The sequence below is a fragment of the Doryrhamphus excisus genome, chromosome 13, assembly GCF_030265055.1.
Source record: "Doryrhamphus excisus isolate RoL2022-K1 chromosome 13, RoL_Dexc_1.0, whole genome shotgun sequence".
In the NCBI taxonomy this organism is placed as follows: Eukaryota; Metazoa; Chordata; class Actinopteri; order Syngnathiformes; family Syngnathidae; genus Doryrhamphus; species Doryrhamphus excisus.
Window position 1 is genome coordinate 20,278,781 of NC_080478.1, and position 27,992 is coordinate 20,306,772.

A 27,992-nucleotide genomic window follows, 5' to 3' on the forward strand; every position below is an offset into this window, starting at 1 on the left:
ACATAATAATGAATGTATTATTATTATTATCGGTAAATGAACTATGAATATAATAAATAAAATAAATAAAATTGCATTAGAATAAGATATTATTATTAAATAAAGATATGAACCAAAATATGAATCAAAGTAATCCCCAGAGAATGGAGCCTGATTACTCGATGACGTTTTCCCTTGCCGTAAACCGACGTGACGTCACTTCCGGGTATTTGGTTTGTTGACAACTCCTGGGCGGCTGCGCTTATCTGAGCTTATTTTTTAAAACCGTATCACCGCATTGGAGTGGAGTTTTCCCACCAAGAACATCGCAAGTTTCGTAGTGTAAGTGAGACAAGCAGCTAGCGCGTCTTGAATGGAGGTACCACTTGCTAACATGCTAGCATGCTAACGGATGTGCTAATGGTAGCTCGTATGGTAGCTCGGCTTCCACCAGAGACGAGGCTAACTCGTTAAAAGTGGACCAAACATTGGTGTAGAATGTTTCCAGTTCTTAGACAAACGACTCGTTGCCCACTTTTACCTTTGTAATAATGACGAATGCTGATGAATAATGAGCAAGATAACATGCAGGCTACTATTCGCTAACTATTCGCCCGTTCCTTCCCAGCCGGAGGTTGAAGTCATTGACACTCAGCAGCAAAGCAGCATGACGTCATGGCTGACGTCACTTAATCGACTCATTCTATGCATTGCGTGATCTTCTTACTAACTTCTGTTGACTTGTGAAAAAAAAAAACAGGGGACTACAAAAAAAAACACTGCTTTCCGTCATCTACAGGGCAGCCAATTGATGACCGATAAACATTGATTAAGATCCAGCAGCATTTTGAAGTGTCAGAGAATTTGGATTTCCAGTCCAGATGGGGAACAGCGCTCTCAAGTCTCACCTGGAAACATCCCAAAAGACGGGAGTGTTCCAAATGACCGGACGAGGCATTCAGGAGGTGAGAGCTTAACAAGGACATTTCCATCATCAATAGGGGTGTCATGACATACTCAAACACTCCAAGATATTGATATTCATATCCGAGACACCATATTGGAATGGGATGATATGATATGTTAACATTACTTTGAAGAAAACTCCAATAACAAATATAGGACTGGACAAACAATGTCACAAAACAATGTAGGTACATTTTGGAATGTTTTATAACTTTGGAATGGAATCAAATGGCCTTTATTGTCATTATACAAGATGTACAACGAGATTGGAGAGCTTCTCATTCCAGTGCAGTAGTCGAGTAAAAAAAAAAGTATACAAAAAGTACAGTAAAAAAGACAATTTAACAAGATATATAGATTCTTTATTGTTATTGCTCATGTCACTGGTACAGGGCAACAAAATGCAGTTAGCATCCAACCAGAAGTGCAATTTTATAAGTACTTTAGTAGTAAGTAAATGTAGAAAAAACTATAACAATATATATATACAAGATATCCAAAATATACACATAGTATTGCACAGGAGCATATGCAGGAGCAGACATATTGCAGATATATTAATTTTAGTGTAATGATAAATGGGTGGAAATAATGACTGGTGTATACAGATAAGTAAAAGTCACATATGAGTGTATTGTATTGGGTTGTTAAATAACTAAATATGTTTGAGGTAGTAACAGAGGCAGTGATGGAAATATTGCACATTTGCATTACGCTAATGACCGGGCTCATGTATGCATGACGCATGTATGACCTAAGCATGAAGCTTGTAACATTTTCACCTTTCAAACAAATTGAAGCAAAAGCTAAACATTTACAAAGTTTAAATAATAACAGTAGCTTTGTTTATGTTAAAAGAACTACAGTTCTTTAGTGTGGTACGCTCATATCACGTTTTTGATTGAAGTAATATGCAGTGATAGAGTTCTGTTTACTATATGTTCTAAAAAAGGGAACGTTGACGGCACACGCTATCACTGACTCACCAAACTTAAATTTCTAATAATAATAATAATAGCATGATCATGAACACAACCAATGTTAGCTAATAATGTGTTTTATCCTGGAGAAAATTTCCAAAACAACCAACAGACGCGCAGTCGGGAATTAAACACACAACTCTTCAACTCTCTCATTGCTGATGTAAAAGCTCATGGGTTTTTATCTGGGTCTTTGTGGCCTTCAGTTTCCTGAGGAGCTGCAGCGGCTCAGCTCCAACCTGAGAACCATGGACCTGTCAGACAACAAGTTGGAATCGCTTCCCCCTTTTATCGGAAACTTTGCACAGCTCAGAAGTTTGACGCTCAACTCCAACAGGATTGGTCAGTAGGAACTGTTTTCCTCATTTAGACGTTGGCGCCACGGTCCACGTCATGGCCCACGTCATGGTCCACGTCATGGTCCACGTCATGGTCCACGTGGTGATCATGTGCTATTGGTCGTTTGTATCCAGGCAGCCTTCCCACGGAGATTGGGAATCTGAAGAAACTGGAGACGCTGAGTGCCGGCTCCAACCGGATCCAGCAGCTACCTCCAACCATGGACCGCCTCAAGGCCCTGCGAACCCTCATTCTGGCAGGGAACCGCATCTCCGAGTTCCCGTCCGGACTGGGGTCCTTGAGACAGCTGGACATGCTGGATTTGTCCCGCAACCAGATTCAGAGCGTCCCGGCAGATGTGTCGGAGTTGCAGGCCATCGAGATCAACCTCAACCAGAACCAGGTACCAGAACCAAGATCAACACAAATTAGTCAAATCTAAACGAGGTACGACCCAATCAAATGGAACCACTTTACCACTGTAATAATTAGTTCAGAGCTGGTATTGAATCAGAGCGAACTGGCTCGAAACCGGTTTCACTTCCCATTGCGGAGTCATGTCATTATGTCTCTAATCGGCAAATAACCACAGTAATTATACAATAATATAACGATTACATTTTTATATAATTATACTATAATATAATCATGATACTCATTATAATTGTACAATAATATAGTTACTGTATGTTATAATATATTGCTTAGATTTTAATAAAATATATTTCAATATAATTTCATTCCTTGTTTATCGCAGTTCATCGTGATAAGTGAATTTAGTATTAATTAATATATATAAATTAATTTATATCCATCCATCCAATAATATAATAATATAATATAATTTAGCGCCATTTCAAAAGGCACCTGCATTATATATTTTTCATTGTACTTTTCTTCAAATGAATGTCTCGTTCTCGTGGACACCATCCCGTGCATGGTCTCGTGTGGCGTCATGAGCTGGGTGTCCTCGTGACGCCCCCCGTAGTGGAGACTGATTGAGTGAGTGATTGATTGGAAGCAAAGTGGTGATTGTCTTTCAGATTTCAATTCTATCAGCAGAAGTGTCGCGATGCCCTCGTCTGAAAGTTCTGCGAGTGGAGGAGAACTGTCTGGACTTGGCTTCCATCCCTCTGTCCATCCTGGGCGAGTCTCAGGTGTCTCTCTTCTCGGTGGAGGGAAACCTGTTTGAGGTGAAGAGCCTCAGAGACCTGGATGGATACGATAAGGTGAGGGACTGGGGTCCTGGTGGGCCAGGGTAGTCTATCCACACCAACATGGCCTTGTGTGGGTAAGCACATCCACATAACATTTTAGTTGAAATTAATTTAATGAAATGCAACATTTAAGTTTGATAAATATACAAAAAAAAAAAGAAATCAGGAAGGGGGCAAACACTTTTTCACACTACTGCATATCGTGAAGTGGATTGGTTGGTTGCCACCCGGTCAGAGCCAATCAGACAGCAGGAAAGCCAACATGACTGTAATGTCTTCCCTCCTCAGTACATGGAGCGTTTCACCGCCACCAAGAAGAAGTTTGCCTGAAAGCGGCCTCCTCCTCCTCCTCCTCTTATACTGCTGCCATGTGACACAAATGGGCGGGGCATTCCTGGGCACAGACAGTCAGGAAGTAGTGGAAGGACGGCTGAGATCATTCCAATGTTTTTCCCACGGAACCGATGACCAGATGCTTTACGACAGGAAGTGGTGCTCCGAGTGACTTTTGTCATTTGGAGGAACACAAGAAGTTGCCATGACGATGTATTTGCTAGTCTGATGCATTTGTTAGCAGGAAGTGAGTAAAAACTGGAAGTGAAACAGGTAGTTATTATTAGACACTTCCTGTGGAAGATGACGTAAGAACGTGATGTTAAATGTTGGGAATGGAGGTAAGCCCCTCCCTCATACTCATTTGCATAACGATTAATAAGTCACATCAATGTTATTAGCTTTCGTCACCGCTGTTGAGTTAGTCCTGCTTCCGGTTACTTTGTCATGACACTAATGAATTGCGAAATAAAAATCCTACCTCTGAGTAAGTACTGAACCAACGCACGATATTTAGTCAATTGTATTAATATTGCTGGATGCAACACACCATGCACACTCATTCAATTGGAGCAAATCATTTCAATGGCATGCACCGTTATTTGCATTAATCTGACAAGCGTATGTTGTGTTTATTCATTGCGGGTCCCCGACGCGTCAACCGGACGGGACAAGGATTGCCTGGAGGTCGTATGGTTGCAACCAAAGACATGACAATGCATGTGGTAGAGCGTATGGAGCGTGTGCAATGGAACAGAAGGTCTGCTATGTTAAGGAAGCGAGTTGGGTGGTGCTAGCATCATGACAGTTTACAATGTATTTAGGTGCTCTGAGCGTATTTAATTATGTGTAGTGAGTGCACTTTGATGAAATGAAGGATTGTTATTTATAGTGCATATATACACAATTTGTAATAATCAATTTTCTGTACAATATGACCTACATGTAGATGTCAATAAAAACCCGAGCAGCAGTGTGAATGAAACGTTTCTGAATCTTTTTTTTTTTTTAACTTTGAAAAAAAATTCATACATTTCAAAACCAAAAATGTTCATAAACACAACTGCTGCATGATCTTGACTGCTTGCAGCTCGTAACATAAACATAACATAACTGCCATCATATAGTGTGTCAAATTATTCATATACATAGTTAAATACAACTACTAGCAACTTGGGAATGCATGCAAAAAATATATTTTATCAATGCCATTAACTATTTTCTGTTCTTCAATTTCAGTTGAATCTGTACTTTTTATCACGTAATGTCAATTTAGCCACATTTTTAGCCAATTATGTATTAAATGAAGGTTGCATAAAGCAGCATCAATATATATTTTGTGGAACTACAATTTGAATGTGCACAATTGCGGTTGTCCCTATCGTAACGACGTGTGTTGGTGATATGACGTCGATATTCTGAATTCTGATGTCCGTGAACGCACCTCGTTGTGAAAGTGATTGGTGAACTAGGACCGGAGAGAGAAGAGGAGACAAGTGTGCGAGTTGAACTGTGTTGCAATCTAATACTCCTGTTTTGAGGTCGACAATAAAACTTTATAAGAACGCCATAACATTTGACACATACTTGTCTTTGTTTATTTGTATGTGTATGTGTATTTGGGAAATTATACCGTAGAATCGATATTGTTTCATGGAAAGTAATATATTACATTTGAGTTTTTACTATGTATTTATCTAAGTCTTTAGTTCACAGCTGGAAATAGCTTTGAATGTCAATAATTTGTTAAAGCAGTACTAAATAGCAATCTTATTTTGAAGGCGTGGGGTGCCATATCCGGTATGGAGTTTGAGCACGTCGTTTGACGTCATCTTCACAATCTCGGCAAAACACTGGGGGCTCGTCTCGAAGTTTGGTGAATTTCGAAGTCGCTGTGGGTTTTTTTTTTGTTTGTTTTTTGTGTAGAACGAAAACCCCAAATTGAATGGAAGCTGGCGCGTGCGTGTGTCCGCGAGCGCAGGCTGCCTTCAAAGTGCTCTTTGTCGCACACGACGTGCACCGACCCGCCTGGAGGAGCAAACAACAGCAGACATGCTTGGGGAGCTTCTACTCTTGGTTCTGCTGACTTCGGACGGGATGTGTGCCGGCGGTGAGTCCGCTCGGTTGTCTTTAAATATTTGGATGCACGTGCACTTCCTCCACAAACTTCTTGTCTCGCGTTGACTTGATGGACAGCGAATTATCACAGCATAACATAGCATCCATTGCCTCATATTTCATTGATTTTTCATTCATACTGTTGGAAGTGTCCACTTTTTTGTTTGGAGACACTAGTGACGTCATCAAGCCAGCAGAAGATGACATCATCGCTGCGCGGGAAGCGTGATGATGTCATCTTCAGGCTTGTGATGTGTGTGTCTGAGAGAGAGAGAACATAACATGACATGTGACGTTCTTGTCAGGTGTGACGTTCATCAAACATCCCATCAATCAGACGGCATCTCAAGGAAACACGGTGCGCCTGGGCTGCGCCGTGGAAGGTCTCATGGAACCCGACATCATTTGGATGAAGGACGGACGCAAGCTGCTCACCACTGACCAGATGTTCATCATGCTGGGAGAGAAGCACTGGGAGACATTCCATAGGTGCGTCGCAGGACCAGGAAAAATACCAGTTTGACACTGGTTGCCATGATGGAAACAAGTAGTATCCGTAAGAGTAGTACTACAAGTGGTACTATGAAGCACAACTCAGATGTTCAGCTGGTGTCCTTCATGGCCACCCGTGAGCCATGATGGCTGACCCGTGTGGCTTTTTGAGTACTACTGAGGTGTTCTTGATCGAGACACTCGAAGACCAGAACCGATCCAATTTATGTTTCACTGCTTTCACTTCAGTAGGTCCATGTTTGGGATGTCGTTAGCATAATGCTAACTCCAAATCACAAACTCACCTTCCCACAATCCTTTACCAGGCTGAAACGTAAGCTGCGTTCTGATCCGACTGGAATCTAGGCTCAGTCTCTCAGGGGCTTCTGGGAAACACACATGGGTTTGGATTAGGAAGAGTTAAGCGGGCCTGGAAGCCACCACCAGAACCCGGTCCTGTGAACTTCATGTTCTTAGCTTTGTTCCAGTCCAGTTTTTGATTTGATTGTATTCCTGCTTCCAGTGTGAAGTCCGTTCAGCAGCAGGATGCGGGTCAGTACTGGTGCGAGGTGGACTTCCACGGGTCGACGCTGTCATCCCAACCGGCTTGGATCACAGTCGAAGGTGAGGAGTCCGGTTTTTTACAGGCGGTATTGTTTTCAGACCGCCGCCATCTTTGTTTTCCAGGCGTCCCGCACTTCACACAGGAGCCGCAGGATGTGGCCACACTTCCGGGTAAGCCTTTCAACCTGACCTGCAACGCCGTGGGCCCGCCCGAGCCTGTTGAGGTTCTGTGGTGGCTGGCAGGAGTCCAGGAGGGCCATGCCAGACCGTCCCCGTCCGTACTTCTGGTCCCAGGTGAGAGCAGACACCAGAATTGTTGGAGATGTGAGGACTTAGATGTTAGTCATGTGACTTCGCAGGTGTCAACAGCACTGTCAAGTTCTACTGTGAAGCCAGGAACGCTCGTGGGATCTCCGTGTCCAGAACCGGAACCGTACACATCAAAGGTGAGTGAGGGTACATCCTCATCATCATCATCATCATCATGAGGGTGAGCTCAAACTCCGCCTCTCCTCAGACATATCACAGATGTCATGTAGCATCAATTGCTAATGCTAACTGTTTCTATCAGAGTTGCCTTCAGCTCCTGTTGCGCTCAAAGTTGCTGCGATGGCGGCCAATGACGTCACGTTGTCCTGGAAGCCAGGATTCACGGGTCATTCCAACTTATCCGCCTGCGTCATCCAGGTAGCACACGTGCACGCTCGGGAGTCGTGAGAGTCCTTCTAACTCCTTCTAACTCCTCCTCCACAGCTGTTACAGCTGTCTCCTGGGAGGCGGGAACTCCCGGATGAGGAGGTGGCGGTTCCTCCCCACCGACATGTCCTCTATGGACTCAACAGCCATTCCAACTACAGTGTCAGAATTTCCTGTCTGAATGAGTTGGGGGCGTCGCCTTTCTCCCCCTGGACGCGCTTCCTGACGCCTGAGTCAGGTGACCCATCAATCAGTACATTCATTCATTCATTTTCTACCGCTTTTCCTCACGAGGGTCGCGGGGGTGCTGGAGCCTATCCCAGCTGTCTTGGGGCGAGAGGCGGGGTACACCCTGGACTGGTGGCCAGCCAATCCCAGGGCACATATAGACAAACAACCATTCACACTCACATTCATACCTATGGACAATTTGGAGTGGCTAATTAACCTAGCATGTTTTTGGAATGTGGGAGGAAACCGGAGTACCTGGAGAAAACCCACGCATGCACGGGGAGAACATGCAAACTCCACACAGAGATGGCCGAGGGTGGGGATTGAACCCTGGTCTCCTAGCTGTGAGGTCTGCGCGCTAACCACTAGACCGCCGTGCCTCAATCAGTACAGTTGATGCATTTTCTATACCGTTTAAGTATGCTGGAGCCTATCCCAGCTGACTTCCGTATATGAAGATGGGGTCGGCGGTCTAGTGGTTAGCGTGCAGACCAGGGTTCAATTCCACCCTCGGCCATCTCTGTGTGGAGGTTGCATGTTCTCCCCATTGGTGACTCCAAATTGTCCATAGGTATGAATTTGAGTGTGAATGGTTGTTTGTCTATATGTTCCCTGTGATTTGTCGCCCAAAACAGCTGGGATAGGCTCCAGCACCCCTGCGACCCTCGTGAGGAAAAAGCAGTAGAAAATGAATGGTTGTAATAATCACATGACCAATGATCCTTCATCTCTACAGTGCCCTCCACAGCTCCTAAGAACCTGACCTTTGACCTCTCTGAGAAGCAGCTGAGTCTAAGGTGGGCGGAGCTTGAGGAGGAAGAGCTTCAGGGCAAGCTGCTGGCCTACAAGTTGCAATGGACTCTGGGAGGAGAGCATCAGGTGAGGGAGCTTCCATTAGTGAGCGATTGACGTGGAGGTGACGCGTGCGTTTGCGTGTTTCCTTCCAGGAGCCTCTGCTGTTTAAGGACACCTGGGCTCACCTGTCCGGGGCGGGTCGTTTCTTTAACGCATCCGTCCAAGTGGCGGCCTGCACGGTGGTTGGATGTGGACCTTGGAGCCCCCCTGTGGTGGTGCTGCCTGCTGCAGGTAACATGCTAAATGACATGCTGTTAAAGAACCACATCGATGGATCGTGTTTTGCTCAGGTGTTCACGTGCAGCGGAACCACATCTGGGTCGGTGTCTTATTTGGACTGCTGGCATTGACTGTGCTGGCGCTGCTCTTTTCTATCTGCGTTCGCCAGCGTGGGAAGGAGACGCACTTTGGGTACGAGAAGTGGTCGTTTGCAGTAAATCACGCTTGTGTGTGATGTCTGTTTGTCTGTCTGAAGTTGGGTTTTCCAGCCCGACAGCGCCGACACTTCGGTCTCCTTCACGGCCGCTCGCTCCTTCAGCAGGAATGGCGGCGACCTGCAGCAGTCTACACGTGAGTTAGATACCGACATTGTACTGCTGAACATTATATTGCTATGCTAATGGGGCTAATAGTGCTGCAATGGACATGCTTTCTTCTTCAGTGGGTGAACGTCCATCATGTTTACACTTTTATGCATATCTACATTGCAGATGATGAATCCAATTCATCTTTCTTATGGGTTATGAATAAGTGTTGATGCTGTCATCATGTGTCTCCCTCCAGTGGACACACTGTGCATCAGTGAGAATCTGAAGAACAAGTTGAAGGATGTTCTGATTCCTGAGAGGCTACTAGTCCTCGGACATATGCTTGGCAAAGGTAACTGTTCCCATGCGTAGATGTCACATGACTCACAGCAAGGTAACTGTGTGTGTGTTTGTTTATGTGTAGGTGAGTTTGGTTCGGTGCGAGAGGCGTTCCTGAAGACAGACGAGTCCCTGGTCCAGAAGGTTGCAGTCAAAGTTTTGAAATGTTAGTGTTTTCCCTCCGACCTGATGACATCACTTAAGCGTTCTAATATGGACACACAAGATGGTGGAGCTAGTCCTTCACCCGTCTTGTTTTTTTAAAATCTTCTGCCTAATGAAGAAAAACTGTTTTGTGGGCGTGTCCAGCTGACATCACATCCTCAGGTGACATCGAGGAGTGTCTGAAAGAGGCGGCCTACATGAAGGACTTCCAGCACCCCAACGTCATTCAGCTTATTGGTACCGCACCTCAGAACCTCGTTGTGTCAAACGTCAGCAGACTGATTGATACGACATCTGCGGTGTGACCGTTATAGGAGTGAGCCTGCACCGACGTCCGGGTCAGCGTTTGCCCATCCCGATGGTGGTGTTACCTTTCATGAAGCACGGAGACCTGCACACCTTCCTCCTCTTGTCCAGACTTGGAGAGCAGCCATTTGTAATATTCCGCACACTCACTAACCTTCACTGTATCACCCTCAGTGTCCTATCTTCACTGTGTTACCTTGACTACGTCCAAACAGGACCTGTCCATGCATGTTCTGGTCCAGTTCATGTTGGACGTGTCTCGTGGGATGGAGTACCTGAGCAGTCACAACATCATCCACAGAGACCTGGCGGCCCGCAACTGCATGCAAGTTTTTGTTTTCATTATTTGATTATTTGAACATTTGACAGGAAGCAGAATAATCCTAATCTAACTGTGTTCACGTGTCAGGCTGGATGAGAACATGGTGGTATGTGTGGCAGACTTCGGTCTTTCCAAGAAGATCTACACAGGAGATTACTACAGACAAGGGTCCGTTTCCAAGCTCCCCGTCAAATGGATCGCTTTGGAAAGTTTGGCTGACAACGTGTACACCACGCAGAGTGACGTGGTAACTCACATAACACTTTATATGCAGTCACTTCCTGTGATCGGCAATTCATCACTATCTGAATGTGTGTGTGTGTTAGTGGGCGTTTGGCATTACCATGTGGGAGGTCATGACCCGGGGTCAGACTCCGTATCCGGGAGTGGAGAACTCCGAGATCTACGAGTATTTGATCCGAGGAGAACGCCTGAAGAAGCCTGCTGAGTGTAGACAAGACATGTGAGTACCCCTTCATGCCATGTGACCCCCCTCCGCTATGACGACGTGCACCCACACTCGGATGTTGTCATGTGACCCTCAGCTATGACATCATGCACAGCTGCTGGAGTCCGGTCCCCAAATGTCGGCCCACTTTCCAGCATCTGGTCGGCATGTTGGAGGCGCTGTGGCTCAGCTTGTCCCCCTCCCGCGCCCACAAGGATTCCTTGCACTATGTCAATGTGGAAGGGGAGGACAGGGAGGTGTGCAGGGTGGGAGGTGTTGCCCCAGATTCGCAGGAGGGTGACCGGTGGAGGACCCCGTGGAGGCGCAATATGAAGGATGAAGAGCAGGAGGAGGGGAATTGGCTGATGACGCCATCCGGCGCCGCTTTGGCCATTGGAGGAGGAGACTACAGGTACATAGTGGACCCCTGTGAAGGGGATGGCGGAGATGTTGCTAGACTGGAGGAGGATGACGACGTAGTCATTCATGTGTGAACACGCCCGACTGGACGGAACTGGAAGTCAGCTGATGGGATGAACTTTGAACTTTGGCCAAGATTTTGTTGTGACAATTGAAAAGCTTTTATTTGACTTTACAACTTGTAACTGGTGAGCATGCTCAATGCTCATGCTAACAACACTCGACAAGAATGTCTGTAACCTCTGCCAAGGACATTGTGTGCAATCAATCCTTTGCCCGACGCTTCCCACTACTTCCTGTTTCATCAACATTGAATAACATCAAAAATGAGCTGATTTTCATTTTATTCTATAAGACGGATGGACTTCTTGTGCGCCCCTTCACAAATGTTAACATTGTGTAATTATGCTAACAAAGCTAATTGGTGATTTAAGATAGCATTTGTTAGCTGGGTTTGGGTTAAGCTAACAAACGACTTAAGAGGATTTGACATATCAAGCCTTCTTGTCCCAATACATGCCTAATACACATTACTAACATTCATGACTAATAGTGTAAACTATGACTACTGTATATGTGATTACTACTGTATACAAAGCTATTACACATACTGTATAAACAACTATATCACTGTACATGGCCAATACATGACTAATACTGTACACATTACTATTCTTCATGCCTGCCAGTTACTGTAGATTTTTTAAATTAATTAATTGACACCAGTTTATAAAATCTGCTGCTAAATGTGAACCCCCCACCCCCAATTTCTGGTGTCACCCCTGTACATATATAGTACTGTACGTATTAATTTATAATAAATCTGCTACGTGTCAACGGGATCATTGATTACCATTTTGTTTTCTGTTTGGAAAACTAGAAGACTTCTTTGAAGCTTCAGTCTACTTTAGATGGTTACTGCATTCGAAATATGTATGCTATACTGAGGGTTGTACTGTATACCTTGAAAACAACTTGATATCAGTTATCTTCATGTATACAGGCAACATGAATACACACAGTGTGACACACGTACCCTTACCGTAATAACTAGCACAGTTAAGATTGACTGCTAACAACGAGGCACACGTTAGAAAAACACACACACACACGCAAGCACACACACCTTCCGTAAGGTTCCAAGGCGGCGCGGAGAAGACCAGGTATGTTGGCCGTCCGTAAGTCCGGCGGGGTCGTCGGCAGCCGTCGGCGTCAAGATGGCGGCGGTCGAGGGTGCGCAGTAAACCAGGAGACACACGAGGCGTGACGTAACTGAACGCGCACGTTGCTAGCTGCAGTTGGACGCAGGCAAGATGTCGACGAGGCGCCAACGCCAGAAAGCAGCCGATAACGTTAGGATTGACGGCACGGCGTCGAAGCAGTAGAGCTGTTTTGCCGTTCTCAAGGTAACTCGCGTGACGTCATCAAACACATGGACCGCGGGAGTCGGGTTTAGTGGCGGTTCTTCAGGGCCTGCTAGCTTACTTGCTAGCTTGCTTGCTAGCTAGCTCCCAGACAACTTAAGTTCAAACAACGTAATTCTTCGTTATCAAGCAGTACATTTACTGTCATTTGGTTACATTTGAGCATGCAGATGTTGTCAGCAAGCTGGCTAAAGATAACCATAGATAACTAAAGATAACAATTTACTGTAAACTTAAGTTGTTGGTGAATAATGGCTAACATATATCAAAACAAGGCTCATAACACCTAGATTGCTGATTTAGGGTTAGCAAAGCCAAAGTGTTGTTGACTAAAATTAGCATTAAACTTACGGATCTCTCATGGAAAACATTGTTTTTGTCTATTTAAAATCAGTATGTGGATCAAAAATATCCGCTGACTCCGTAACCAGGAAAAAGCCGAAATAAAGAAAGAAACAAAGCATAGCATACAAAAAATAAGTGCGTGCTTTCGTCCTGTGATTAGCATGCATTGTTCTGCAAACAATTGTTTGTGGTCTCGTTGGTTCAAAGCCCCCAGAACAAGCTTAGTTTATAATTTATTTGAAGAAGCCATCTTCATACTTCAATACGTTAGCATGTTTGTTAGCATGTTAGATTCTTGCTCATTTCCAAGTATAGATCTAGACACAGAGCAGAAAAAAACATGGCGGTAAAAGGTTTTTGCTTTGTTTTTTTTCCCCAGGAGATGTACTCGCCCCCGGTATGATTTATAAAAAGCTAAATGGTTCCAATTCTTAGATGTATAGGATGCGTCCATGGCATCGAAGACGCAGCAGAACGTGATGGTGTTTGATGAAGGCGGAGTGGCAAGCCCTGCAGCCGCTCCCGTGGCCAACAATCTGCCCCAGCGCTTTGGCAGGGCGAGCCGACACATTCTGGAGCAAGGTGAACAAGGATCAGATGGAAGCCACAAAGACACAGGAACAATAGGCCAAGCGGAAGTGCGGCCAAGAACATTCAGCTCGTCACCCATTGGACCGTCTGCCATGAAACCGCCTACATGTGACTTCCTGGCACCTGACAGCACCCGCAGAGGCATTAGAGTGACTTTGGACAACAACAATATGTGGAACGAATTCTTCAGGTGTCAAACTGAAATGATTATCACCAAACAAGGCAGCAGGATGTTTCCGTATTGTCGTTTTCGAATCTCGGGCTTGCAGCCATCCAGCAAGTACGTCTTAATTTTGGACATTCAACCTCTCGACGGAAGTCATTACACATGGACTGGTGCTAGCTGGCAAGTGGCCGGGAAGGCGGAGAGTCACATCAGGAGTCCACCATTCACTCATCCAGACTCGCCTTCAACGGGTCAGCAGTGGATGCAGAATCCTGTTTCCTTTTACAAACTGAAGCTCACGAGCAACACCGCCGACAAGGAGGGCAATGCCATACTACACCCAATGCATCGCTACGTGCCGCGCCTACACTTGGTCCAAACGGAGAAAGCTGATGACGACTTTAAGCTAAGTGGGTCCAATGTAGCTACGTTCACTTTCCAACAGACCGAGTTCATGGCTGTCACTGCATACCAGAACTCCCAGTTTGCTCAGCTGAAAGTGGACTATAACCCTTTTGCCAAAGGACTGAAAGAGGACACCATAGGATCATGGGGCCTGAAACTGAAAACGCACAAAGAAGCGCACCAATATGGAGAGGAAAAAACCAGTGAGCAGCAACCTTTGAAGAGAAACTTGAAATCTTTGCTTGCAAATCATAAAAGTAGAAACTCCCAGGACCCCAAGCCTTCGGAGGCGGCTTCAGTCCTAAAAGCGTCTTCTGGATCCGGTACCAAAGTTTTGGAGGGCATTTCCTGGTAAGAGCTTCTTCACTCAGCATATGTAGCTTCGGGTTTCTATATAATAAAGATATCGATTAGAGAAATGTGTTTCTGTCAACATATGTGTTTCTGCACCTGAATTTTTGTCCATTGTCCTTTTTGTTGTTTCTTGATGCCGAGTCGTACATAGAAACTATGTTCTGACAATGCTGATTGGCAGGTGTCAGATGTTGAGGGATCAGCCATTCTCGGTCAGCTTTGTGCACTTTTTAGCACAACAGAAGTTATTTCAAGACACTTCACACACGGAGCAGGTCTAGACCACACTCCTCCTCCAGTTAAGAACCAACTGAACCTCACATGAGCGAGCGCTTGAGGCCGATTGAGGCAAGGAAAAACTCCCTTTAGGGATCGAACCTCCAACAGAACCCATACGTGGTCATCCGTCTTTATTGGTTAGCTCCAGATGAACAGACAGACTAGCTGGCGAGATGGTAGATATGGAGAAACAAACCGACCCGCTTAGGCAATCCCGATGGACACAGCAGCTGTATCAAACACAGCAAAAGTCCAATGATGGCAGCAACAACGATAATAGTCCTCTTCCAGTGAATCTAGCATCGGGGAAATAGGACTCTTTTCCTGGGTTTGGTTAGAACTCTTGCAATATTTTGGATTCCTGGAGGGTCTTTTCGGGGGCAACCTAGTAGCAGAGAGTTACAGTAATTCAGTCTGGAAGTGACAAATGCATGGACTAGCTGTACAGCATCGGCAAGTGGCAGGAGTGTCCTGCAGTTTGGATAGTTGATTAGTTTATTTGGGTTTCATTGATGAAGTGACAATACATACTGCTTTTTGATAATACTGCTTTAGGTAAACGTACTGGTCCAAGCACAGATCCCTGTGGGGCGCCATGAAAATCTTTAATTTATCATGTTGAGTCCAGCTGCGCTACCCAGTGCTAGGGCATCTTGATTCTAACAAGTAGGAACGGGATCTAATAAGTTGATGAGTTAGCGGGAAAACATTGTCATGACCAAATTAGAAGAACTGATTGGACAAAAACTGTCCATGTCATTACCGCCTCATCGAAGGGCACTGCACTTGAGGGAAGGTTGTGATGGATTATGTCATTTTTGGAGTTGTAATTTTAATGCCTTGAAATCATCACTACTGAAAGTTGATGTTCTTTCTGTTTCTTTCAATTAAAGATCAGGAAAAGGTTACTCAGGCATTTTCAGACTGCCTTTTCAGGTTGAATGGTTTTCTAACAAATGGGAACATTTATGATGGCCACTTTGTTTCTGGCAGAAAACATCACAGGGGGCATCAGTGTTGTTCTTGTTTTCCGACTAGCTTATATGAATGAATCACAAGTCACCCTGTTGTTTCCTTCAGCAGCAAATCACGGCCAGCACAGAAGTTAATTGCTGAACTCATTCGAGAGGCGCATGTTTCCCTGAAAAGATGCACTCTGGAGTCGTCGGTTGCCTCCCAAACACCTGAGCAAACCAACGCTAAAACCACACCAGGGAAGGGCTGCAGCCAAGATGTCCCCCAAGCTGATGGAAAGCCCATCCCATCATGTGAGGAAATTTCACCACAGGATAAGAGTGACGGTGCAGACAGTGGATGTTCTGACAAAGTGAGCAGAGAAGTCGTTTCAGAACAGAAATGTCAGTCCAAGGTTGGACTAGAACACCGTGTTAAACGTCCGGCACAGCTTACTCTGCCAGCGTTGGCTCGGTTTTTGAAACAACATTCAACCAAGACCAAAAAAGTCAAGAGCAAGCCGGAATCTCCACCTAACCAAGCTCTCCCTGATGTCCAAAAAGGAACGAACACAGCTTCTACAGATCAGCCTAGTTCTACAAGTTGTAACCTTAAACCCAATGATCCAACTATGAGCCCAAGAATAGCAGACCAGATTACTAAAAATGATCCTGGAAAAGTGACTGAATCCATTCAACAGCCCTCCAGTCCCAGTCTGTTATTCCAAGACACCATGGCCTCTCCGGGACCGAAGGGCTCAAGAAATATTGATTGTGTTCTGGAAAGCGGTGAACCACAGCCAATCGTTTTGGAGGAAAAAACAGTATTAGACAATGTTGAGCAGTCATTGAGTAACCACCAGATTTTTAGTTGTTCAGCTCATACTACCTCATCTTCATCTCCCGTATTGCCCCCCCTGTTTGACACGCCATTAGCCTCTGCACATGTTTCAAACACCCTGTCCTCAGAGTCTAAGTGTGTCGGTTTCCTTCCTGACTCACCCTGCTCACCCTTTGGTTTTGAGCCTTTGTCCCCTGCGAGTTCTCCGGAGCCACTACCTTCTCTACCGGTCTCTTTCGCATTAGACCTGGACTCTGTCACCTCTGAGCCTCCTGAGGGATTGCCAGCCCGGGATGATTCTTGCCCGTCCGTCTTTAAATGGCACACGGTGTTACCGCCTGCAGAGCCCTATGTGGACTCTTCCTTCGCAGTGTTCCAACCCACATCAACTCTTTCACTGGACTCGTCTTTATTGCCTTCTGAAACCCCCAACGTTTCATCCCAATCTCCGTCAAACCCTCAATCCCAGACTCCCACTGACATTCAGTCAAAGACTTCTGTTGATTCACAGACTCTTATCCATTCGGATGCCCCAGTTGTTCACGCACTTTCGTTTCAAGAGAATGAACAGCCCCTACCTTTTCCGGGAGAACTGTCGCCCCTCGTCCTTCCGTTGGCTCTGTCTCCAACATTCTCCTCTTTGGACGGAGAAGGTTTGTCACCCACACCTTCAATTGCAGATCTTGTGCACTTTTTTTCCACTGATGATCACCTTGGAATGGGGATGGACTTTCCAAGCACCGATTCGCTGACACCTCCTTGCCCGCCTGATGCTTCAGCCGAAGTCAATACAAACCGTCATCCTCATCATGTTCCATTGGTCCCGTCCCCCAAAGATTTGAAATGCAAAAAGAGACCACGACGGCAAAAGCTCGCCAAGTCCGACCCGGATCAGAAGATGGATGGCTCGGCCTACACCGCCATGCAGCCTAACCTTGAAGAAGTAGAGGAGCAACTCTTTATCTCCTTCACATCCAAGGTAGCAACCGCATTCACACGTGTTCCATGTTAGATTGCGTGATGATTTTGACAGGGTCCATTGTTTACAGTACCAACTTGGCATCAATTTTGACTGACTTGCATCAGAAAGACTCATTATAGAATGAGAATGCACTTTGTCAGTGTGAAGAGTTAACCAAAACAAACGAGGTTTCTACCGAATTATAATTGACTTCCAGGGTTGTCATTTGACAGCCTCGGTTTAGATAAGTCTATGATGAAATTAGGCGCCACATTAGTACATCCAAGTGATGTCAAACGCTGTTTGTTGTCTTCCAATATGTTTGGATTTGGAAACACTTTGGACTAGCGGTGCTCCGATCAGGGTTTTATGCTGCCAATTCCGATATTGACCATCAACGAGTGAGATTGACCAATACCAAAACCGTTAACATGTATGAACATTTTCTTAACACGTATTTGTCAGTTTATTTACTGTACAGTGGGGACCCTGACTACCAGCCCCCCACCCAAAAATAGGTAACTAAAAAATTGGGAGCAGGGCAACATTTGTTTTTATTCAGTGTTCCTACATTGAATATTGACTCCAAACTCCCGAATATCTGTTTACACTTCCAGGAGAGCGGGTGCTCCTAAGGTCATGATGTGCAGATACTGGTGTTTTGGAGAAAGTCATTCTGTATTTCTGCAGTCAAATTGTCGTGCTGACTAAGGAAAGAACATTTTACATTTCAGGAGGCCCTCAAACTTCACATTGCAGACTCTGAAGAGAAAGAAAGCAGGCGTCCGGTGGCATCATCGCAAGTTCAACTGCAGCAGCTGACTGAAGAACCAAGCAATGGTGAACTGCTTAGATCCTACTAGAGTCTGGACTTTAATCTAGTTCAGTGATTCCCAACTTGTTTACAGTGTGGTCTTAGTAAAACAAAAAAAAATACTGTAATGACCCACTGTCCCTGAATGCGCAATTTGGGTTGCTGCATGTCATTGAAGGGTTATGGCGTGTCCCGCAGCCAAACCAGTTGAGAACTACAGATCTAGTCTATAGCGCTCAGGTTTGACCTTGATCCAAATGCATTATGACAGTTGTGGCTCTTCCGGTTTTGAACTTTTTGTACTGAGATTAGCTTCCTGTTCAGACAATATACAAACCTGACTTGTTTTCCAGAAGTGACAATAGCTGCCTTTGAGAAAGTTCTTCTGAAAGATGTGAAGATGATGAAGCACCAGCAGATCATCCACCCGGTGCTACAGGAGGGTTAGTATCAGGGAATATTTTGTGTCTCTCTTACAGCTAACACAAAGTTAGCAATGCCATCCAAGCCCTGCATTATTAGTGCATCTGCTTTAACATGAAGACCCATGAGAATGCACACAAATCATTTTACACACGTGTGTTGTTCAGTTGGACTGAAGATGAATCTGCTGGATCCGACTCTGTCCATCGACCTGCAGTACCTCGGTGTTCGTCTACCCATCCCTCCTCCTGGAAGTTCTCAGGAGCCCCCTAGCCAAGAACTCCCACCGTTACAAAGTAAGTATGGCACATTGCCGCTTATGAGGGAGGCCTGTGTCTCTGTTGACTTGTTATGATTTCACACACAAGTGGTACTAAAGTGGCCAAAAGTGGTACTAATGTGAAGTAGCTAGCTACGATTCCTCCTGTTCATGAAACAAAGGTGGTGCAAAGCATCCCTTTTTCCCCAGTGATGGAAAATATGAGGGAACAAATCAAGACTAGAGATGAGGACTGTGGCCTTAAAATAGTGTGTTGTGCTGTAAATGATTTGTAAACTCTTTGTTTCTTTCTATCCAGTAAATATGTGGTCTACTTTATATAGTAGATGCATATAAATGTTGTAGTTATGCAGTACACATAGGACACAACTACATTTAGGCCATGAGCAGCATCAATTTCTTAGAGTTTTGGACCAAGGGCTGTTTTAGGGCTGCACGGCGGATGAGTAGTTAGCGCGCAGACCTCACAGCTAGGAGACCCGAGTTCAATTCCACCCTCGGCCATCTCTGTGTGGAGTTTGCATGTTCTCCCCGTGCATGCGTGGGTTTTCTCCGGGTACTCCGGTTTCCTCCCACATCCCAAAAACATGCTAGGTTAATTAGCCACTCCAAATTGTCCATAGGTATGAATGTGAGTGTGAATGGTTGTTTGTCTATATGTGCCCTGTGATTGGCTGGCCACCAGTCCAGGGTGTACCCCGCCTCTTGCCCCAAGACAGCCGGTGACGACCGTTGTGAGGATAAGCAGTAGAAAATGAATGAACATGATTCCAACGGTAAAATATGGTGGTGGTAGTGTGATGGTCTGGGACTGTTTTGCTGCATCAGGATCTGGAAGACTCACTGTAATAAATGAAACCATGAATTATTGTGAATGTGCAAATATGGGCTGCATGGCGGAAAAGTGGTTAGCACGCAGACCTCACAGCTAGGAGACCCGGGTTCAATTCCACCCTCGGCCATCTCTGTGTGGAGTTTGCATGTTCTCCCCGTGCATGCGTGGGTTTTCTCCGGGTGCTCCGGTTTCCTCCCACATTCCAAAAACATGCTGGGTGCAAGAACACACATTGAAAATATTTTGGTTATTATCACAGTCAGCCATGTTAATAGAATTAAATGTATTGTGGTTACAATATGCTTCCCCCCAGGTGCTTCCACGTCGTTTGTGTCAAGAACGGGGAAAACCACAGATTTGACCCAGATTAAAGGTTGGAGAGAAAAATTTACTCCATCTGAAACATCCACGGTTCCGCCACCCTCCACGTCCGAAGGTCACTGCACAGTCACAGCCTTACAGTTACGACCTTATTGGCAAGTTTGAGTGTTTCATTTTGAAGTGTGGTTTTTTGTTCTTGCAGTGTGCGTTGCCTCGGAGCAGAACAAGAAGAACTTGTCTGCTTTCTGCAGCGACATGTTGGATCAGTACCTGGAGAGTGAGGCCAAGCTGATAGACGAGCGTGCCACCAGCTTCTCTCAGCCGCCTGTGGAACTGCCGCCCCTCTACGAGCTTCCTGCCAGCAGCAGCAGCTACGTGCGCCCCCTCAACAGTATTCTCAAAAAGCCCACCTCAGATCTCATCTCTGGATTCATCCCACCTTCCAAGAGATCCAGAGTCCCCGTCAGGGAGCAAAAAGCCACCAGAAAAGTTGACAGGAAGCAGAAGACTTACCAACCTGAAGCTGTTCCTGTTTCGCCAGCGTCTCAACCAGCAGTTCCAACCTCAACCGCCCACCCCCAGTCACAGCACAAGGACCACCTCACAGAACTTCCCACAGAACCTCCAAAACCACATAAAGAACCCCCCACTGTCCAATCATCGTTATCCAAGCGCACAGAACTGTTCCCAGCCCCCCCTCACCGTCCCGCCCTCAACAGGAGAAAAAATCTCAAATCTAAAACCTCCTCTAAGGTCCCGAGCAGGTCCTTGCGAACGGCGGACTTGCCCCCCCTGGAGTCTGACTCTGAAGTGGACGATGCAAACGCTCCTGGTGTCCCTGGACTGTCAGTGACTCGAGGTCTGCTCAGGCAGAAAGACTTGGAGGATGTCGTCACATGGCGGGGTCGACCTCGCAACTTCATCACGGAAGAAAGGGCAACCATTGCTCTGACGTCCCTCTTCACCTTGATGGTAGGTTGTCCATCTTTCTGTCAGTCGATCATATACGTATATATTGGGGGTAGATGGACACACACTGTGCACAATGACGAGCTACAAACATCTGCTTCCATGCAGGGATTCGTGTGCGACAATCCTACTGCTCCCATCCAGCTGCCCCTCAGGCCCGCCGCCCCCTGCCTCAACGACTTCTGCCGGCTGGGCTGCATCTGCTCCAGCTTGGCCTACACGTCCCGCATCAGCCACTGCGGACGCCCGCAATGCATGCTGGGATGCAGCTGCCTCAAGCAGAAGGTGGTCCTGCTCAAGAACCTGGACGGCTCAGATTCAAGCCCGTCCCCTCACGGCACCGGCAAGAAGAGGAAAAGGAAAAGGATGAAGATGGCCTACAGTGAGTCCAGTTCTGAGTTCTTCTGTGTTTCTGTGGTGTTCCTACTGTCTGCTTCCACTTCCAGTTCTGAAGGAGGCCGACAGCGTCTCTCAGCCGGCTGATCGGGTGCGGACTCTCTGGAAGACGGGCGATAGAGGCTTGGACCCGGAGCCCGTCCACGTCCCGGAGCCTGCCTTGCGGTCCTCCAGCACCATCTCCACTAGGATATCTTCAAAGGTACCAACCACGTCTATCTTACTATAACTCAAATGTGACATGTGATAATTTGTGAACTTTGCATCTTCATAAGGCGAGCGAGGACTCTGGCAGCTGCGCCCGAGTGAGAAGATTTGCAGGAAAGAACGGAACAATACGGCATCAAGTCATCCAGGAGGTACCTGCGCGCCCTCCATCCAAACCTCGCAGGAGAAAATTCCAAGGAACAAAAACCAAAGTGCATTCAGGTGAGCTTTTTTGTCACTGGTCCAACGTGTCATTATGGATCATGAGTCTTAGTCTTCTTGCTCCCATCCTAAGGAGCTCCACAAGCTCAACCGGTGGCGTCCAGTCCACCTCAGAACCTTTCATCGTACTCAAAGCCATCGAGACGCCTCACTATCCTCACAGAGTGTCGCTGGAAATTGAACGGTGACCGTGATTACGTGCTGAAGAAGCTGTGTGAAACCATGGCTCAGGACCGCCTTGACAAGCCCTTCTGGGCCAGGAAGTACCACATCAATCCCATCAGTCAGACCGTGGAGGAGACTGGCGCCGGACGCTGCATCCACTACAAAGTCCTCATCAGCAGACGTGACAAACTTGAGCAGGTTGGCTTGAACATCACCGTCTGTGTCCCACAAAAAATTGCTATCACCATAAAATAATTCAACACACAAACATTCATGTCCAAATATTGGAAACAAAAGTGAGTACACCCTGATGTCAGTAGGGATGTCAAGGACAAGACGAAAGCATTACTTTTCAGAAAAGTACACTGGAAATATGATAAATATATTGCAGTCTACTAATATAATATTGAGTATGTTACACTGCACTCCTGTGTGCATGCTACCGGCCCCGCCTCCACCCACCGAGAGAATGACTGCATGACTGACAAAAGGGCGCACTCCGTTCATGCCATTGTTCAGTGATGCAAACGTGCCAAATTTTATTGTTTCAGCCTTTCATCAAAATAGCAACGGCGTTCTGGGTGACCTGAAACAATATTTTACACATATAACACAATAAGCACACAATAAAACATTTTAGTTTGATGTGATTAATTAATTCTAGTATGATTATCTAATTAATTTTTAAGGAAATCTACAGAAAAGCATACCGTCCTTCATACACCTGGAAACGTTCCTGGCTTCTCTAACTAGATCTTATGTAGCTATTTTAAATATCCTCCGTCATGTTATTAGTGTGCAAAGCAGCTGTGTTTGATCGTTTTTCTGGATTTAAACGATGGGTGCGTCCAAGTTGGTGGATTTATTCATAAGAACAGAGCAGCTACACTGCGAGCGTTCACGTCCCAAAACAGCAAACGACACAATGATTACTGCATCGGAGCTGCCAACTCCGCCATACTCTGTGGAAGACTACTCTTGTCTCCCGACATCCCGACTGAAGTTACAAATCCGGATTGTGATGTTTCTGTGTAGATACAAAATACTGTAGCTTTAGCTCAAACAATATCTTTATCCACTTCCACGCCTGATCCCAGTTCCCTGTTGTGGTCGCTTTTTCCAGCTACTGATGGGCCAGACAGTGAATGTATTTTTATGTGGACAGAATTTTTTTAATTTGTGAAAATATCCATGTTCATTTTCATGAGATTTCCATAGTCCTACATGATGACACTGTCTTACCACTTCAGGGTGACTACACCGCACTGGTGGCGGAGGATGCGGAACCTGTAAAGGATGGGCCCAGACAAGAGGAAGAGGAGGTGGAGTCAGTGGACGACTGGCAGAGAGAAGTAGCCGAGGAGCCGGAGCCTGTGGAGGACTGGCAGAGGGAGATCATGGAAGAGGACTTGGTGGAAGACTGGCAGCGCGAACTTAATGAAAGCGACCTGGAGGAGCAGCAGGTGCATGAAGAGAGTAAGAGCTTGAATATGGAGAAGCGGAAGCTCAGTGTGGATATGGCTCTGCCGTTCCTCATGGGAATCTCCCCTGCTGGCTTCCTGTCGGCCAGAAAAAAGACGCCAGACGGCAAAGATCCCATTGAGGTGAGCCCACTCGATGTTTCTTTCCAAGTAATCAATAAGCAGAGCGATCATGTGTTCCATGGGCCCAGGTCAACGGAAAGTTGTATCCACTGGCCAAGATCCAGCTGGGCGGCATGGGGGCGCTCCACCCTGCCAACCGCCTGGCAGCTTATCTGACGGGCCGCGTGCTGGGCAACAGGAAGCAGCAAGCCCCGGCCTCTTTAACGGAGCCCCCTCAGTCCTTGCCGGCGCTCCCTCCCGTTACCGTAACACCCACTACTTGCGCCCCCAGCGTCAAGTATATCACCATCCCGCCCCCCCCATCAGTTGCAGCCTCCGGCCTTCCGGCGCCTCCTGCAGGTGAACACGCAAACCTTGATGATGTCACAGCGTGTTGGTTACATCAGTCGTTGCTGATGTGTGTGCGTGTGTATTGCAGTGGTGCCCACGGCGGCCATTAAGACTGTGGCGTCGACAAACCACATCATGAAGGCGCCCGTGAAATCCAATCATCAGTCAGCCCCCACCTCAGGTAACACAGGAGAGTTCAGACGTGATTGTTTTGCCCTTTGCTAGTGATGACTGACAACCTCGTTTTCAGGCTCGGCGCCCCCTACCGGGTCCGTGCTGTTAACGCTTCCACCACCTCGAGCCCCCATTCGGCTTCCCGTCTTGTCCTGTCCTCAGCCACCCCCCTCCTCTTCAGTCAGGATGGTTTTACGACAAGTTCACAACCCGACAGGTTTACGATACTACCGCAAACCGGATGGAAACCTGGTCCAGCTGATACCTGTGACCCAGCTGAGACCCCCCAGCACCGTTGTCAAGACCGGTGAGTATGCATGGCACCGCACAAGGGAGGGGCTATAGTCATGATCTTCATCTTTCTGTGTGCTTCCCCCCCCCCCAACCGTGGGAAATTGACATGACTTTTCCATCTCCTTGCTGTGTCTTCAGGTTCGGCAACATCTGTACTCATGGATTCTTCTCATGTGCTCATGGCGAGTAGTAGACCCACCTGTCCGACGCTGCCGAGCTCCGTCTACAACATGTCTGGCCTCAAGTCTTTCACTGTGACCAAGGGTTCCGGGTCCCTGAGCAACAATGGAATGTACACCTTAAAAATTCTTCCCGTAGCGTCCAAAGCAGATCAGGTCCAGCTCAACTCACAGAAGGTTCCGGCCCAGCCCACCCATCTGACCCCTACCAGCCCGCTCACGTCCGCAGCCCACAGCGTGAAGCCGGGGATAAAAGCTGAGACTGTCCCGGATGAGCGTGAAGATGAGACCACGCTAACAACTCTGAGATCAGACGTCACGCCTTCGCCGACGCTAATTCACCCCGCACCTGAGCCCGCTCGGGACTTGGTCGATCTTGATATCATCTGCGTGGATGATGATGATGATGATGATGATGTGGCGGCTGGGAAGGACCCGGGAGCCAAGCGCTTAATCGAAGAAGTCAATATGCCGGATCCATCAAGCGACGAGACGGAAAACTCGTCTGACTTCACAGACAACTCCAGTGATGACAATAGTATGGACGTGGCTGGTGGGTCACCTCAGGTCAAGAGCGTCAATTCGTGTAAGGTGAGGCGCCTCACTTCCTGTCAGTCCTCTACTGTTGCTTCAGCGCATGCAAGATGGTGTCCCGTGTTCCAGCTCATCTTAAGTCGCTTCCTGTCAGGTGGTCATGGAGAGAATGCGGCGTTCCAGGATATCGCAGTTGGTTGGTGCATTGAAACATGAGGTCGAACTCGATGCCGCCACGTCAACACTCGCTACTTTGAAAACGGTAAGTCGACGACGCTATGGCGCCGTTGCCGGTTTGAAAACCAGTTGCCGACTTTGTTTCAGGCGACCCGGGTGATCGAGAAACTCCGGACCAGCGAGATACGTCTTAAGAGAAAGAAGATGGTTCTGGCCAAGAAAAGGGACCATTTGCTTGCTGTCGTTCCCTCCACAGGTAGGAAGTGCGTTCCACTTCATCTGTTGCTTAGCAACCTCCTTTGTGATGTCATATGTGCCCATCGCCACAGGTCACAGCCGCCATGATGGCTCACCTGAGACGCAGGCGGGAAGTCCATGCAGCGTGGGAGCTGATGGGTTGAGATTGGCAGCGCAGGGCGGCAATCTTTGTGTTGTCACTGGAAAGAAAAGGCACGTGTCCGAGAACAACACGTATGAAGCTAAAATGTAGCCGTGACGGGATTTAAACGTTTTGGTGTGTGACATCCAACAGCATCGCTTTCAGGTCAGGAGGTGACGCCATCGAAGAGCTCAATGAGTGTGGACAGGAGCTCAGTTCCGAAGCCGTGACTCCTCAGGTCTGCGAGGACCTTCAGCGATGCACCAGAACCGACAGCCATCAGTCAGGTGACAGGATGTGACCAATCAGATGTCTCGAGTCATCCCTTTATGCAAAGATTTGTCTTCAGTCAGCAAGTATACATACATACGTGTCCAGTAACGGTCACATTTGTACTTCCAGGTCCAGATTCAAATCTAGATGAGAAGCGCAAAGCAGCCAATCAGCTGACTCCAACAGATGACAACAATGCATCCTGCAGTCAGAAGCTCCACCATGAACAAGCTCCTCCCACTCCTGCTCTTCCCACCCCTTCAACTGACCACAGAGCTTTCCGTCAGCTCCAGGGGAGCGCCCCGAGAGGCAAAGTCTCCAACGAATCAGCGGTGAGGAACTGCCGCAAGACCACCCCCAACATCTTGCGTCGCCGCAAGAACCTCGCCTCGTCTAGTAGGACCCGTGTGAGACCCACCACCCGTCAGGCCATCATAGCATCTGACACTGCGATGGTCACGGCCGCAGCATTGCCGAGGCAACCGGTACTAACACTCCCGCTGGTGGCAGGACAGCTAGCGTCTTCTTCTACAGCAGGTACGCTTGAAGCACTTTTATTGTCAGGTCCTAACTTCAAAATAAAAGTGGAGTTCTGGCGTTCTAATGTTCTCTAAAACCAGTATTGATAACATACAGTGGCCGCCAGAAGTAATGGAGTAGCTGTAGACTGAAAACATTTGGGTTTGACATGAAAACCAGACAACACCATCTACTGTTCATAAAAGACTTCATGGCTCCACCAGAAGATGCAAACCACCCATTATCAAGAATAATAGGAAGGCCAGGCTGGAATTCGCCAAAAAGTACAGAGAAATAAATACTCAAATGTTGCTCTCTACTCTCGTATTCATTTTGTTGTTTTCACCTCTAAATAAATCCTATCCTTCCCGATCTGAAACTGAGACTGTATCCGAGAGCCAGTGTGATGGTCTTAGGTTTTTGGGGTCAAAATGTCATTTGGTGTGAACAATCTTCTTAACACCGTTTGTTGGAATTTCTGATTTTGTAGGCGCCGCCCCAGTCAACGTCAACGTTCCCATTGCGACCAATCAGCACATGTACCTGGCCGCCGTGCCCCTCCCACCAACCAGTAAGATCTGTAACTAATCCAGTAGGTAGCCAGCTCGTGGACCGATGAGTCTTGTAGTGGACTAGCTTACCTGTTAGATAAAAGCTTGTTGCCGTTCAAAGTCCGACTAAAGTTTGTCGTCTCCAGCTCCAAACTTGAACAGCGTCTTCCACTTGGCTCCTCCCACAAACGCACTACAACCACGCCCAACCGAGCGTCTGCCTCATGTTCCCGTGGCCCTGTTACTCGGCTCTGGCGGATCCGACCCAGCCTCAGACCGCAAGCAGTGCCAGGAGGCCGAAGATGGTCTCAAGCCGCTCGTCAACAAGATCGCCCCCCTTGAGACCGCCGCTGTGTCCAAGGTGGGGCTGAACAGCCACACGGCGTCTGACGAGAGCTGTAAAGGAGCCGTGCTGACTCCTCCTCCGCTGCTGCACATGAAGGTAGGCGGCGGGGCAAAGACTGAGTGCCCTCCTAAAACGGAGACTTCATTAGAGGCACGGGATGACGGTGTGTCATGGCGGCCAATGCCCAGGTTGGTTCCCCTGGGCATGAGAGGAGTCCCGCCCAACTGATGGCGCCACATCAATGACTGTTCGTCTGCTCAGCTCACACCAAGTCAGGTGACCTCCTGTTGATCTTGTTAGTTTGTTCCAAAGTTTTATTTTTTTACATTGTAAATAGTGACACTAATTTAAATAAAGTTTGACCACTGCTTTCTACAACACTTA

General features: G+C 47.0%; 3 protein-coding genes and 1 long non-coding RNA gene across 8 annotated transcripts; 3 read left to right on the top strand and 1 right to left on the bottom strand.

Moving 5' to 3' along the window:
• Positions 1-173: 173 nt before the first annotated feature.
• LOC131140780 (leucine-rich repeat-containing protein 57-like) lies at positions 174-4,787 on the top strand. The gene is made up of 6 exons (XM_058091507.1): positions 174-321; positions 779-944; positions 2,132-2,267; positions 2,399-2,667; positions 3,308-3,493; positions 3,770-4,787. Exons 2-6 carry the CDS (start codon positions 861-863, stop codon positions 3,809-3,811), a joined length of 717 nt encoding a protein of 238 aa, XP_057947490.1. The 5' UTR covers positions 174-321; positions 779-860; the 3' UTR covers positions 3,812-4,787.
• Positions 3,602-12,670, bottom strand: LOC131140781 (uncharacterized). 2 transcript variants are annotated; one of them, XR_009132462.1, is made up of 4 exons: positions 12,424-12,670; positions 10,948-11,304; positions 10,773-10,870; positions 3,602-6,807 (listed from the first exon to the last, which is right to left on the bottom strand). It is a non-coding gene; the product is annotated as an uncharacterized LOC131140781 (long non-coding RNA). The 2 variants fall into 2 exon arrangements; XR_009132461.1 differs by having other exon boundaries at positions 3,602-6,810.
• LOC131140775 (tyrosine-protein kinase receptor TYRO3-like) lies at positions 5,641-12,133 on the top strand. Of its 2 annotated transcripts, XM_058091499.1 has the most exons (19): positions 5,641-5,924; positions 6,238-6,421; positions 6,948-7,048; positions 7,112-7,282; positions 7,348-7,434; positions 7,560-7,675; positions 7,742-7,922; positions 8,652-8,794; positions 8,863-9,001; positions 9,061-9,181; positions 9,246-9,340; positions 9,554-9,649; positions 9,722-9,802; positions 9,946-10,038; positions 10,116-10,237; positions 10,323-10,432; positions 10,517-10,676; positions 10,756-10,892; positions 10,975-12,133. In XM_058091499.1, the coding sequence occupies exons 1-19, from the start codon at positions 5,867-5,869 to the stop codon at positions 11,369-11,371; spliced, it is 2,592 nt and encodes an 863-aa protein (XP_057947482.1). In that variant the 5' UTR covers positions 5,641-5,866; the 3' UTR covers positions 11,372-12,133. The 2 variants fall into 2 exon arrangements, with proteins under 2 accessions (XP_057947482.1, XP_057947481.1); XM_058091498.1 differs by having other exon boundaries at positions 6,948-7,282.
• On the top strand, positions 12,466-27,988 carry LOC131140773 (uncharacterized). Of its 3 annotated transcripts, none has more exons than XM_058091494.1 (24): positions 12,466-12,703; positions 13,446-14,579; positions 15,942-17,634; positions 18,351-18,456; positions 18,784-18,873; positions 19,021-19,149; positions 20,282-20,404; positions 20,492-21,261; positions 21,367-21,640; positions 21,705-21,856; positions 21,930-22,083; positions 22,160-22,446; positions 23,499-23,852; positions 23,921-24,191; positions 24,271-24,363; positions 24,433-24,663; positions 24,789-25,420; positions 25,518-25,625; positions 25,688-25,796; positions 25,870-25,990; positions 26,073-26,206; positions 26,322-26,729; positions 27,202-27,282; positions 27,409-27,988. In XM_058091494.1, the coding sequence occupies exons 2-24, from the start codon at positions 13,519-13,521 to the stop codon at positions 27,834-27,836; spliced, it is 7,809 nt and encodes a 2,602-aa protein (XP_057947477.1). In that variant the 5' UTR covers positions 12,466-12,703; positions 13,446-13,518; the 3' UTR covers positions 27,837-27,988. The 3 variants fall into 3 exon arrangements, with proteins under 3 accessions (XP_057947477.1, XP_057947475.1, XP_057947476.1); XM_058091492.1 differs by having other exon boundaries at positions 12,467-12,703; positions 22,157-22,446; XM_058091493.1 differs by having other exon boundaries at positions 12,467-12,703; positions 15,945-17,634; positions 22,157-22,446.
• The last annotated feature ends 4 nt before the right edge of the window (positions 27,989-27,992 follow it).

Bases quoted from the DNA above. Each gene is read 5' to 3' on its own strand.
- LOC131140773 (XM_058091492.1), top strand. From the start codon at position 13,519: ATGGCATCGAAGACGCAGCAGAACGTGATGGTGTTTGATGAAGGCGGA. The intron at 25,421-25,517 runs GTGAGGCGCCTC...GCTTCCTGTCAG, and splicing joins AGAGCGTCAATTCGTGTAAG to GTGGTCATGGAGAGAATGCG. The intron at 26,207-26,321 runs GTGACAGGATGT...TTGTACTTCCAG, and splicing joins AACCGACAGCCATCAGTCAG to GTCCAGATTCAAATCTAGAT.
- LOC131140775 (XM_058091498.1), top strand. From the start codon at position 5,867: ATGCTTGGGGAGCTTCTACTCTTGGTTCTGCTGACTTCGGACGGGATG. The intron at 7,435-7,559 runs GTGAGTGAGGGT...TGTTTCTATCAG, and splicing joins CGGAACCGTACACATCAAAG to AGTTGCCTTCAGCTCCTGTT. The intron at 7,676-7,741 runs GTAGCACACGTG...CCTCCTCCACAG, and splicing joins TATCCGCCTGCGTCATCCAG to CTGTTACAGCTGTCTCCTGG.
- LOC131140780 (XM_058091507.1), top strand. From the start codon at position 861: ATGGGGAACAGCGCTCTCAAGTCTCACCTGGAAACATCCCAAAAGACG. The intron at 2,668-3,307 runs GTACCAGAACCA...ATTGTCTTTCAG, and splicing joins TCAACCTCAACCAGAACCAG to ATTTCAATTCTATCAGCAGA. The intron at 3,494-3,769 runs GTGAGGGACTGG...TTCCCTCCTCAG, and splicing joins ACCTGGATGGATACGATAAG to TACATGGAGCGTTTCACCGC.